Genomic DNA, 13,436 nt, shown 5'->3' with positions numbered 1-13,436 from the left:
GGTGCTGACAAACCTAGAAACATAATCGGGGCGAATCGGGATTCGAACCCACAATCATAGGTTCCTGGCGTGCCCAAGGGCCGCAACTCTGCACAGCGAATCGCGGCGCCTGAGACGACTGGGCCACCCGTGCCCCTGGGTGGGTGGATACAATGGCCTGGATAATTGGGAATGAACAGAAGTGAGGGGATGTTCTCATTGTAATACAACATAGACGGAAATCAAAGAGAGCATTTAATCAGGGAAAACATAAAGAAATTCCAGGTAATAAAACACATAATGTCCTCCAACATGCAACCTTACCGTTTTTACTAGCGCACGGATATTCTACGCCCATCCTATGAAATAAGAAAATAACGTTTTAACCCGCTGGATGCCAAGTTCATTTTCCGACGCACATTTTCCTAAGATCTGAAAAAGTGAACGTTGAGCCAGAATTGCGCTCACGCGGCACTGAATCAACCTCTGGCTAAAAAAATACGCATATATGTAGAACAATACATTTAATATCTGATGGTGTCAATTTAGCTGTAAATATTAAACCTGTTTGAAAAAAAATGGTAAGTGTTGTCCGAGAATTGATTCTGCGATGAAACACAGATTTGTTTCCGCTTTTTATCGTACAGCGATAAAAGTACTGTGGGACGATCTTTTTTATTTAGCAGATTTACAGAAACTGAGTGAACAAAATACTGCCTTATATTGGAACGACATAAATATTATCAAATGGAGATATATGCGCATGTACAACGACATAAATTCAATATAATAAATAGCCTGCCGTAAATGACGGAATCTGATTTACCTATGACTTCAAAAGGCGACAGAGAGGTTACACACGTACAAAGAAAAGGGGACATAACTCCGCTATGCTTAGCACTAGTTTATTTATTGTAACTCAGGTCACTTGGTGAGAATTAGCTGTGGGTAAGGTCAATATATTTTTGTGGTGTTTCGTTTACGGGGAACCAAACTATTCCAACACAGATATCGATATTGAAACTATATACGTTTCGGCATAAAACAAACAAACAAACAAACATAAGAAATGATGAAATTGCACTTCATAAAAAATAAGTAATAGCGAAACGGATGGCCCTATCTAAACTATAAATTAGTCCTTAGATTCCAACATTCTACTGATTGTGCTAGTGTAATTTGACTAATGTTGCACCATTATTAATGGAGCACTAGCCGTATCATCAAATGTAATGAATTACTAAAAAAGTGACACCATTCATTTTTTTGACGTCATGGCTGGTTTTCGGAGAAAGACGACACTGGTTTTTATATAAATACAGCGGCCCCCAGGTTCCCATTCCACAAAGCGATGTTAACGCCACGATGATCGTACGTCAATGTTAAGGTTACGTGAGTTACGATCACCTTAGCGTTAAGATTGCTTTGTCCATCGGCACACTGGCTACCGTATTTCCTCTATTAGACGCCGGAACTCTAATAGAAGCCGGGTCAATTGTTCAGTGCAAAAAATAGAAGCCGGGCCTCTGATAGACGCCGGGACGATATATCTACGGATATCTACGAACACAAAATATTTCCATTTCGTGACGATTCGGGACATTCGTGGTCATAGTGAAATAGGGGTATTAATAGAAGCCGGGCCTCCAATAGACGCCGGGCCTCTAATTGACGCCGGGTCAAAGGCTAGTCCGATATAAATAGAAGTCCCAGCCTCTAATAGAGGAAAAACGGTAATCCCCTGGATACGAGACCGCTTTGACAAACGGGGCCCTGCTCCACATTGAAAATTTACATACGCCTTACCCTAGATATCACCACGTGATCACGTGGATTGTCATGTTCAGAGCCGTGTATTGCTAACGACACATTTCAAAGGACTGCGTGATGCACGTGCAGTTTATGCAACTGTCACATTCGGCCGTGTCGGAAAATAGTAAAGTCTTGACGATACAGCATCAGACACATTGAGCCATCTTTCGTCGGAAGAGCCTGTCAAGAACTTCAAGCGTATAACCATGCATAATAAATGAAGGAGTAAACATATTTTTCAGCACTTTCTAAATAAATAATTCAACAAACATCGGGAGCCTGCGTGTAAACAAAACCAAATACATTCTTTTCACAATGACACAGTTTGCGGTTGCACGTGATGTTCGAGAGAAACTATTAGTTGCTGCTGCGAACTTGTTGGAACAGTCTATTATTGCTAGAGGGATAAATAAATTGTTTCTGGTAACAACAATCTTTTGAATAAAATAAGAGGATAAAGAAAGGTAAATATTATGTCACTAGTTTCTACATCTTTGTAAAACTTATGTCAATTCTTAAATATAATATATTGCACGTGATATTATGCACTGTTATTACCAATAAAATATATCGAGCATATTTGTCTCCGTCACAATTCAGTTTCATGGAAGGTTGTGGCTAATGTCAGATTGAAGCTTATTTCTATTGCACAACAAGACATGTAATTTGTATTTCTCAATCCGCGCTCCCTAATATAAAAATACTTATAACAAACAACGGAAGGTAGTGAGTGAGTTGGATTTTAAGGCCGCTTTTAACAGTATTACAGTTATATCGCAGCGTGTCAGATTAATGTGGGAGGAAAGCCTGAAGTGATGCAGGTCTCAGACGTTTACCACTTCGGTGAAACCCACGAGCACGGGTATGGTGCTGACAAACCTAGAAACATAATCGGGGCGAACCGGGATTCGAACCCACAATCATAGGTTTCTGGCGTGCCCAAGGGACGCAACTCTGCACAGCGAATCGCGGCGCCTTAGACGACTGTGCCACCCGCGCCCCCACAACAGAAGGTTAGTCCACCTTATAAATAGAGAACTGACAGAGAACATAAACAGCCAGTTTAAATTTGATTCGCAAGAAATGCCGAATTAATAAGTTACGAAAAGCAATCGGATATGTTCATGATGCATTCGTCGACACTCGGCCCTTCCCATAATCTACAAGAAGACTCGTGCCCCTGTCGAAGAGTGTCATGTGCGAAAATACAACAAAGCAATCAGAATGTGCGTATGACTTCAAGTACGTCCGTCACAGAATCCCTCAGGAATACTTTTTCTTTCACATTGTGTCTCGCATCTAGATTGGTTTGTTTGTTTGTTGTTTAAATCCGCACTCAGCAATATTCCAGCCATATGACGGCGGTCTGTATATACTCGAGTCTGGACCAGACAATCCAGTGATTAATATCATGAGCATCGATCCACGCAATTGGGATCGATGACATACATCAACAAAGTCAGCGAGCCTGACCACCCGATCCCGTTAGTCGCCTGTTACAAGCATAGTCGCCTTTTACGGCAAGCATAGGTTGCTGAAGACCTATTCTACCCCGGATCTTTATGGGTCTCGTATCTAGAAATATACCCAAGATACAGTTGTTGTTTTTTCTTTTGGCTTGTTTTATGGTTAGTCGAGGCATTAATAGTACAATAAACTACGTTTATAACGAACACGCTTATAACGAACTGACGGATATAACGAACTTATTTTTAGTCCCGACCATTTGTTGTATATATGCTGTATGTATGCATATAACGAACTACGGTTATTACGAACTAAAATTAGTGGTCCCCTCGAGTTCGTTATAACCGTAGTCTACTGTATATCTATCATATATCATGAAATGGATATTCTTCAGTCTGCTGATGTCCCTAGTGACCAGTGACCATAATTACATATCAAATTGCATGGGGTCATCGTTTGATATACAAACACAGAGATGACCAACAGCCATCAAAACTACTCAAAAAAAGATATTAAAGTACCACCCGATTATTTCACATTACTGTAAGTAATCTGTTGTGCCATAACAGATTAACTACGGTAATATGAAAGAATCGCGTATTCCTTGACCTTTTTAGTAGTATACATATACAAAAGTAATTTGAGCATATATACTACCATACATTTGATATCCTGCGTGTCCAGGTAGGGAATAAATCCGACCAATGCGTACACCAACAACTCACCATCCATATGTCTCAAGGAGTCACATTTCGGTAAACCTACAAACACCCCTAGATCCATTCCCGTCGTTCTCGCGATCTTAAATTACCCGCCTTTTTATTTATTTGGGCCAATTTGATTAGCTACGCTACTCATTCAACGGACCAATCAGAACGCACGTTACAAACCCGCCTCAAAGTCATATTGGTCATATCAACATGCCTCATCGAGTACGACAGAGTTTGCGAGAAACAAAACATTGAAAAACTGGCGGACACGCAAAAGAAATCCCTCAAAATCTTTTTGAATGAAAAGGATGTCGCCATGTCTTATTTCCTTTTTCCTTATGTCGAGCGTCATACCAAAAGACGTTAAAAGATGGTACTTGTTAATACCCTGTCTGGCGCTCGGCATTTTGGGGCTAAAACAAGGACTGGTCGGCTCGGAGCCAGTATACTGTGTCTGAGTGGGGTATTCATGTTAAACTGTGGCATGGTATCTCAGTGAGCTAGCACTATAAATCGGCATCAGTCCGGACTAGTACAAGCAGCCACACACACACACACAAACACACACACATGCATGCATGTCGCTATATAAATGCAATAATCTTGGACGCGACGTGAAACCCCATTTTACCTAACCTCATCCTTATGTCGACGTTTGATTGGTGGGTAAAATGTTAATTAAAATCAAGGGCAGGTAATTGGAGATCGCTAAAACAACTGGAATGGAGCCAGTGTTAGTAGTGTCGATTTACCGAGATGCGAGCCCAGGAAATATAGAGGATGCAAGCAACCAGTCAGAATTACCCCCCACCTAGCCACTCAGAATATCCCCATCGAATATCAAGTATTGTCAGTATTGCACCCTCATAACACTCCGTTCTCTTAAAAAGCTTACCCTACTGTCTAATACATTCGAATACCACATCAATAGAAAGCGTGTCTTGTAAATTCACAAATATTGTATCTCATGTCGGCATCAAATCCTGTGGCAAATCAAAATAAACTTTCGTTGCTTCGGAATGCTTTCGGACAAACTGCATATCTTCTAATTCCACAACGTCCGTATTTGGCGAAGGGGTCCAAACAGTTAACGAATAACCACGTGACTGGTGTAACAGCCAATCAAGGTTCTCCCATGATTTTCGAACAAGTGAGGCTCGAACGGGGAACGTGACTGGTTGACGCAAAACTATGGCGTGTTTATTCATTGTCTGTACCATTGGGAACGAATAACCAGCGTTATCACCAGTTTGCAACCATTCCGTTGTCCAACCAATTGAAATTGTCACTTCCGGGAAAATGGTGTTTATTTTTGAGAGGAAGACGCTCGCGTTCAGTCCTTTCTGGTCAGTATTTGGACCCGTTAAAATGTCCGCGTTTATCCACACAGGCGCTTTGATCCCACCCTCTTTATGCATCTCTGCGAGAATTCTCAGTGATGGTTCCAAAGATTCCAAGCTTTTGAAATCCAGCTTGATGCTTTTACCGGAAGCTGAAGCCATATGTAAGAAGTCCTTGACCCTCAGGTCACTATGTACTTCCGGTGGATGAGCCATTATAGGAATAGGGGTGTCATGTTTGGAGTCGTGGGCTTCAAGAAGCACGTCACCTTCTAGGAACATCACGTCACCTTTAAAAATGAAAATGCTAGTGTTACATAGAGCACTCCTGTCCACTATCCAAGGGGTATATATTACTCAACTTTCAATAAGGATAATCAGTGACTTATTTGCTTGTTTGTTTGTTGTTTAACGCCGCCCTCAGCAATATTCCAGCTATATGACAGCGGTCTGCAAATAATCGAGTAAGGTCAAGACAATCCAGTGGTTGACATCATGAGCATCGATCCACGCAATTGGGAACGATGACATGCATCAACCAAGTCAGCGAGATTGACCACCCAATCCCGTTAGTCGCCTCTTACGACAAGCATAGTCGCCTTTTACGGCTGAAGACCTATTCTACCCAGGTCAGTTTCTTAGCCATAATCATCATCGAGGTTTGATCACGTGGTGACAATCTGGGCAAGAATCGACATTCAGGCGACTGCAAGCGGTTAGATTTAGCAGTGACTGTGCTGCTATCATTATCTTGAAATTTCAACATAGCATCTTAAAATTTCAAAATAGAATATTGAAATTTCAAATTTGTATCTTGAAATTTCAAACACTAAGTTGAAATTTCAAATGCTATGTTGAAATTTCAACTAAGTATGTTGACATTACATTTTATTATGTTGAAATTTCAACTTAGAATCTTGAAATTTCAAGAAAAATAATATCAACAAATTGCCCTACAAGGCTTCCGTATTTTTTGTCAACCTAACAAAAAAAACATTACCTTTAATAGCCTCGTTCATATACTTCAGATTTGTCACGCGATGGGCCCACGTAACCTTTGCAGCATCTTGTAACCCAAAATAATGTAGAGGACTTCCTGCTGTGGTTGCGACTGCGCGGAAGCGTTCCATATTCTCTTCCGGTATATCAAAAAACACCCTCTCCTTCGGATAGTCATTCCAAACGAACAAAAGGTCAAAGACTGCCACCTCGGAACAAACGTCATTACCAGAGGCATATGTAATGATCAATGAAATATTCTGGGACTGATTGAGCAGCCATTTGACCGGAAGCCATGACCTTCTAATGACCGAGGCACAGACAGTGATGAAGATGGGCTGTTTGAAGTTGCGCAGCTGTTTCCACATCGCCTCCATGTACATCTGGTGCACCGTGTTGGTGACCGAAGTGGGAAGATGGCCGACACTGAACGTGACTAACGGATATGACGTTCGTATTTTGAAGAAGAATCTGCAAAAACAAAACTTTAAGTGAATTTTAAATAAATCCTATTTCAAACTACTCTGAGCAAGGTGTGGGATTGAATATGTGGGGGAGCCTTGGGATATTTGTTGGAGAGAGAATACATGTTCTGTTATCACTTCAAGGCATATCGGGTGGTCAGGCTCGCTGACTTGGATGATGCATGTCATCGTATCCCAATTGCGTGGATCGATGCTCATGGTGTCAGTCACTGGATTGTCTGGTCCAGACTCGATTATTTATAGACCGCCGTCATGTAGCTGGAATACTGCTGAGCGTTAGTTTTCCTTACGCCCAGAGAACATTTTTGTTGTTGAAAATATGTTTTTCAGTAGGAATATAGTTCCAGACAGGTACTCGCAAAACATTCTTAACTGTTCTAATTAAATGATTGACAAAAATATGCAATTTTTTACAGGGGCGGTCGGGTAGCCTAGTGGTTAAAGCGTTCGCTCGACACGCCGAAGACAAGAGTTCGATTCCCGACATGGGTACAATGTGTGAAGCCCATTTCTGGTGTCCCCCGCAGTGATATTGCTGGAATATTGCTAAAAGCGGCGTAAAACCATACTCACTCACTCACTCACTATGTGTTTACAAGTATGTTAAACAAAACTTTTTCAACAGAAGGTATGTTTATGATATCCAAACGACCGCCCCCCTCCCCCCCCCCCCCCCCCCCCCCCCCCTACCACCACCACCACCACCACCACCACCACACACACACACACCCCTAAAGCTGGCCAGTCCTTTTTTTAATGCCGACCTCCGGGCAGAGACAACAAGTTCCATATTTTAACGTCTCTTGATATGACACGGCCGGGCATCGAACCAGGGATCTTCCTCTCCCCGGGCAGACACCTTATCCACTAGGCCACTGATAGATATTTGTATGATGTCAACCCAAACACAATATTATTTGGCCTGATGGTATATTTAACAAGTTTATGATAAAACAAGACAACAAATTGATCTGTCCGAAAAATATGAGGAAGCAGTGGCTCACACATCAGCCAGGAGCGCGCCTTGTTCTTCGGCGTTACCGAGTGCGACATCGCCGTGGACGATGACAGGGTAGTGAATGTTGTAGCCGTTGTCGTCGAGATGGAGCAGACACGTCTCCAGCACGCTCATGTTCTGAAAACAAACAATAACTATCATTCAGGCGTTCACCCTGACCCACAAACCATCATCTTCCCGAGGCAAGAGAGTTAACTGACTTTAAAAGTCAAGTGGATACTGGACTTTTATAGTCAGTTAACACCCTTGCCTCGGGAATATGACAAACTATATAGGGTCCAGAGGACCCCCAGTTACTAATTTCAAGGGTCCTTACAGGAAATATGACTGTAATGAAATGGTGTAGTTGGTATGTGTGTTTGTTGTTTAACGCCGCACTCCGGCAATGTTGTAGTCGGATTTCACACGTTGTCCCAACTTTGTTGGCGCGTCAGGAAGCATTTCGGAAATTATAGTCAAGGGACGCTACTCTAATTTGACTGCTTCTCACAGAGGGCGCTGTTTTTTTCGTGGCTCTCTTCGAGCAGACGACGCAAGAGAAGCACAAGCTCAGTCATTGGAGTACTGTTTTCCTCGGATATAGAGTGAGTGAGTGAGTTGGGTTTAACGCCGCTTTTAACATTATTCCAGTTATATCACGGCGTGTCAGATTAATGTCGGAGGAAAGCCCGAAGTGATGCAGGTGTCAGACGTTTACCACTTCGGTGAAACCCACGAGCACGGGTATGGTGCTGACAAACCTAGAAACATAATCGAGGCGAACCGGGATTCGAACCCACAATCATATGTTCCTGGCGTGCCCAAGGGACGCAACTCTGCACAGCGAATCACGGCGCCTTAGACGACGGCACGTGTTTTGAAACATTGTCCCAAAATATATACTGAAGAAACAAGGTTTGAGATCATGAATATTTTGGAGAATATTTTTATGAAATTGTGTGCTCAGTCATTGCTACACAAACATCTCCCCAAAAATATTCATGATTCATAATAATTTTTGTTCAGAGAGTCAGACACGACATCCCAGCCCCCATCTTACGACAGTCATTGGCTGAGACATATGCTGCCTCTGAATCCCCATGGAGGTGTAGCCAGGCAAACTAATGGTTGACAGCATGAGCAGGAAACAATGCTGTTTCATAACGATAACACACAATCAGTGAGACCAAACAGTGACCACTCGGTGCTCATTAAAATCGTCTTTTGGGAAAGTCATGAAAACGTAATTTAACTCGGTATCACCATGGAGGTTCTACTACACAGTTCCCCTAAACTTCAACTCAGTGTTACCTCACCTTGAAATTCAGCTTCAGTCCCACGTCCCGTAATTTCCTGGCGTGGTCCAGCCACAGATCCAGAGTCATCTTGCTGTCGATGTCAACGCTCACCATTCGGTCACCCCCTACAACGTAATTATCAAATTTTTCTAGAACATCCACATATTACATATTATGTAACCGGAAATGCGTATTTTCAAAATTGTTCATAACATGGGAAAATGTCCATATGTAAGTTTATAAATTCGTGATCACGTGGTCAAGTGGTCAAATGTAACAAATGTTATATTTGGGATAACACTTTCTTAGTAAAGTACAGATTCTTGTACTTTTGGGGGGTTGAATCCCGTCCGGGATTCGAACCCACACTAGCCAGAGTGAGGCACACCCCCTTGCCTGCAGAGGGGTACTCAAAGAACGTGATCTAGACTACCAGTTGTCGGACTTTCATTTTTGTGGAAGCCTCTGTGGCTGAGTGGGTTAGATCGCTGACTTTGTGTGCTGGCGATTAGGTGCCTCACTCTGGCAGTGTGGGTTCCAATCTCGGACGGGACTCAACCAAAAAAGTACAAGAATCTGTACTTTACTAAAAAAGTGTTACTCCAAATATACCATTTGTTACAATCACAATATGTGAAGCAAAACCCGATGAAAAAACCATTATGTGCTTCTTAAACTATTTCCCGGTCAACAACTGACACTAAAGATTATTGTTAAAGGGTGAGGTGAGGTGAAAATGGGTTTAACGTCGCGTCCAAGATTATTTCACTTATATAGCGACGTGAGTGTGTGTGGCTGCTTGTACTAGTCCGGACTGATGCCGATTTATTTTACTAGCCCACTGAGATACCATGCCGCAGTTTAACACGAATACCCCACTCTGACACAGTATACCGACTCCGAGCCGACCAGTCCTTGGTTTAGCCCCTTAATACCGAGCGCCAGACAGGGTAACAACAAGTACCATCTTTTAACGTCTTTTGGTATGACGCGGCCCGGGATCGAACCACGGACCTTGCGCTCTCCGGTCGGACGCTCTACCTTAGGACCACGGAGGCGGTATTATTGTTGAAAAGTATCTCTTTGAAATGAAACATATGTTTCTGTGTTCGATGATAGCATTTTGATGCGCTGATTGTAAATACTGCCACATAAGTACCAGCTGTGTCCAGATCGGATGATGTTGCATGTTGCCATCTGATGTCAAAAGGATCATGAAGTTGGAAGAATTTGAGAAGCGGGGAGTGGAAGCGTGGCTTATCCTGAAGCTTGACTTGCAGGAACTCTGAAAACATTTGGAAAACACTTTCATGTAGTTCAAGGTAAGCCGTATCTTTTCACACACACGTCACCAATCTACATTTCTAATTCAGAAACATTCCAATAAACACAGTTCTGGGTTATTAAGCATTGAGTTAGGTTTAACGCCGCTTTTAGCAATATTCCAGCATTACACGGCGGGGGACACCACAAATGGGCTTCACACATTGTACCCGTGTCGGGAATCGAACCCGGGTCTTCGGCGCGACGAGCGAACGCTTTTACCACTAGGCTACCCGACCCGACCCGACCGTCCCAGGTTATTAAGCAGAATTTACAACATTAATAATATTGTTTGGTGATACACTTACCAGCTGTTGCCAGTGAGTCACAAGAATATTTATAAAACGATGAGTAGCGTCGCATCGGAAATATTACAGCCACATAGTTACAGCCACGTTGTACAACAATGTCTAGGTAAACAATCCAGATATCGACGTAAATAAACTCATTATTCCGAAGGTCTACTCAAACGGTTCCATATTCAGGAGTCACTTTCATGTCCAACGTAAGATTTCGGGTAGTATCGGGTGTTTCTAGTTCTGCAGATGGGTGCACGGGTAGCCCAATCGTCTGAGGCGCGCAATTCTCTTTGCAGAGTTGCGTCCTTCATGTGTACCAGAATTTGTATTATCCGAGTTCGAATATCTGATCGTCCACGATTATGTTTCTAGGTTTGTCAGCACCATGCCCGTGCTCTGGGTTTCACCAAAGTGGTAAACGTCTGAGACCTGCATCACTTCGGGCTTTCTCCCACATTAAGCTGACACGCGGTGATACAACCGAAAGACGTCACAAGCAGCCATAAAACCCAACTCAATCATTTCAGTGTAGTCGGCAAGTAGGATGAACATTGTGCCAAAGTACGCAGCGGTAGAAACAAACATTTTTAATCCACTACTCCTAATAATGATAACATAAACAAACCCCATAAAAATGGCAAATTTCTACTCGTCCTTATGATACCTTAACTGTTGGGCAGTTGGACAAGGACTACAGGACAAGAGCCACTTTCTAACACTGAGTACGTCTTAGTACTGAAGATTAAAACTAAACAAATTAGAGCTTTTAAGATTGATTAGATATTTATGATACGAAATGTTCAGACAGTCCAAGTGATATTGTCATCACTTCATCACTAAGTTTCTATTCAAACAAGAAAAAAACCCATGATTGTGTAGTAAGCATGTTTATTATTTGCTGTCCAGTAAAGTGGTTATGACCTCATTTGTATGCCTATGATGATGCATGATCCCTAAGATTTTAGTACCCATTTCAAATACAGAATAAGTGAGTTCGATTTTACGCCGCTTTTAGTAACATTCCAGCAATATCACGGCGGGGGACACCGGAAATGGGCTTCACACATTGTACCCATGTCGGGAATCGAACCCGGGTCTTCGGCGTGACGAGCGAACGCTTTAACCACTAGGCTACCCGACCGTCCCTCAAATACAGAGACCAAATGTAAATCTAAATTGATATACATTAAAAAATGTTATGCTGACAGTCAAAGAAAAAGATCTTTAAATACTAAATAAATACTAATACAACGTGCTGGCGCTTAGGCAATAATCACTTAAAGACACACAAATTTCAGTACGCTTCGTCTCTGAAAATATAGTTTTGAAAAGGAGCCACATTGAGGTTTGAACCTGTGGAAAATCTAGACTTGTTTCACTTTCAGCGTTAGAAATTGGCACTACTCCTGTAGTCTTTGTCAAACTGCAATTTTTAAGGGTTTTGATCTATGTTATCATTATCAGGACTAGTGGACAAAAAATGTTAATTTCTTCCGTTGATTTGGGGCCTTAGCATAACAGTGAGGCCTTGCGAAAGGGAAAATAAAATAGTTTAGGGTCTGAGAGACAGGCTAGATCGATATTCCGACACGCATACCCTATTGATGGCAACGTAATCTTAATAATTAACACGAACAGATCACATGGTAATTTAAACTATTAGTTTAGTATAAGCCTGTGAAAGCATACCCATATTTCTTTCGTCGAGATGTGAAGCGCTGATATATCGATGAAGCAGATAGACGGTAAATCCGAAAAGCAGCACGACCCCTCCGAGCTGGTAGTAGAGCTTCACCTTCATATTGTTCTCACTTTGCAACTGACACCGGTATCCTGGCGTGACGCACTGGTGGCATGTCACCGGGATCGCTCCGCTGTGGGTCTGACTGATTATTTGTCAAGATTAGTGGTGCAAGCCCCAACACGAGGCAGCATATGCTTTGGGAACCTTCGTCAGATCAATACTATTAAGCTAGAGGCTGCCTATTTCATGTTTGACAGACAAGCGCTTAACGAGACCCGGATCGTTTTGCAGTATTGTGCGATGCGGAATGTAATTTGCAATCTGTTCCCGGCGTTTGTATCAGAAGGCAGGTGTTGTAGAGGAGAAATTTATCTAACCTATTTCGATTTATTTCCATTCATAATCTAGTATTCGTTGAAACAGCTACGCCAGTGAACAAACACTGAACAGTAAAAGAGATAGCGAGGTGGGTACAATGAAACGTACAATGCTATTCCGTGTTTATCCAAATTTATCCTAAGCGTTTTCGTCGAACATAAATATGGTCCGCACAGGTTACCGTAGAAAATTGAGACTGTGAACTGAGCTTTTCCGTAATCGTTCTGTAGGTTTGTCTCCTATTCAGCTCTTGTGTTTAACAAAGGAGCATAACATGAACTGCACCTCACACGTCTGGTATGATATGCTCCATTGTGTTAGCGGACAAAAGCGCATCAGTAACATCACCAACATCTGCAATAACATCAACACGGACAGAGCGACAAGCTGCTTCCGGGATCTCTATGGGCTTCTGTTGATGACCTACAGACGGAGCCCAGCCTCTCGTGCAAGTCGCGTAGGGAGCGGTTATTGAATAACATTTAGGGAGGGGTTGTTGTGTGAAATGCACACTAGAGTTGTCTTCATTAAAATGGCGGCAAAGCCCAATACACAGACGTTGATTATATTTAAAATACTTTAAAAGACCTCTTTTCAATAGGAAT

The 13,436-nt window shown here is 42.3% G+C and overlaps 1 protein-coding gene across 1 annotated transcript; it reads right to left on the bottom strand.

The window, feature by feature from the left end:
* Nucleotides 1–2,721: 2,721 nt before the first annotated feature.
* LOC139448365 (uncharacterized) lies at nucleotides 2,722–12,924 on the bottom strand. Its single transcript, XM_071229906.1, has 6 exons — nucleotides 12,399–12,924; nucleotides 10,247–10,372; nucleotides 9,106–9,212; nucleotides 7,797–7,927; nucleotides 6,309–6,778; nucleotides 2,722–5,598 (listed from the first exon to the last, which is right to left on the bottom strand). Exons 1-6 carry the CDS (start codon nucleotides 12,508–12,510, stop codon nucleotides 4,934–4,936), a joined length of 1,611 nt encoding a protein of 536 aa, XP_071086007.1. The 5' UTR covers nucleotides 12,511–12,924; the 3' UTR covers nucleotides 2,722–4,933.
* Between the last annotated feature and the right edge of the window lie 512 nt (nucleotides 12,925–13,436).

Source organism: Haliotis cracherodii, unplaced genomic scaffold, assembly GCF_022045235.1.
Source record: "Haliotis cracherodii isolate W230 unplaced genomic scaffold, xgHalCrac1.p SCAF_7, whole genome shotgun sequence".
Lineage (NCBI taxonomy): Eukaryota > Metazoa > Mollusca > Gastropoda > Lepetellida > Haliotidae > Haliotis > Haliotis cracherodii.
This window is presented reverse-complemented; position numbering and strand designations above follow the sequence as displayed.

What these genes read in the sequence shown, in the direction of transcription:
- LOC139448365 (XM_071229906.1), bottom strand. Translation starts at nt 12,510, where the DNA reads ATGAAGGTGAAGCTCTACTACCAGCTCGGAGGGGTCGTGCTGCTTTTC. An exon ending in TCTCGACGAAAGAAATATGG is followed by an intron (nt 10,373 to 12,398) that starts GTATGCTTTCAC and finishes AAATGTTTTCAG; the next exon opens with AGTTCCTGCAAGTCAAGCTT. An exon ending in GGCGCGCTCCTGGCTGATGT is followed by an intron (nt 6,779 to 7,796) that starts GTGAGCCACTGC and finishes TTGTTTTTGCAG; the next exon opens with ATTCTTCTTCAAAATACGAA.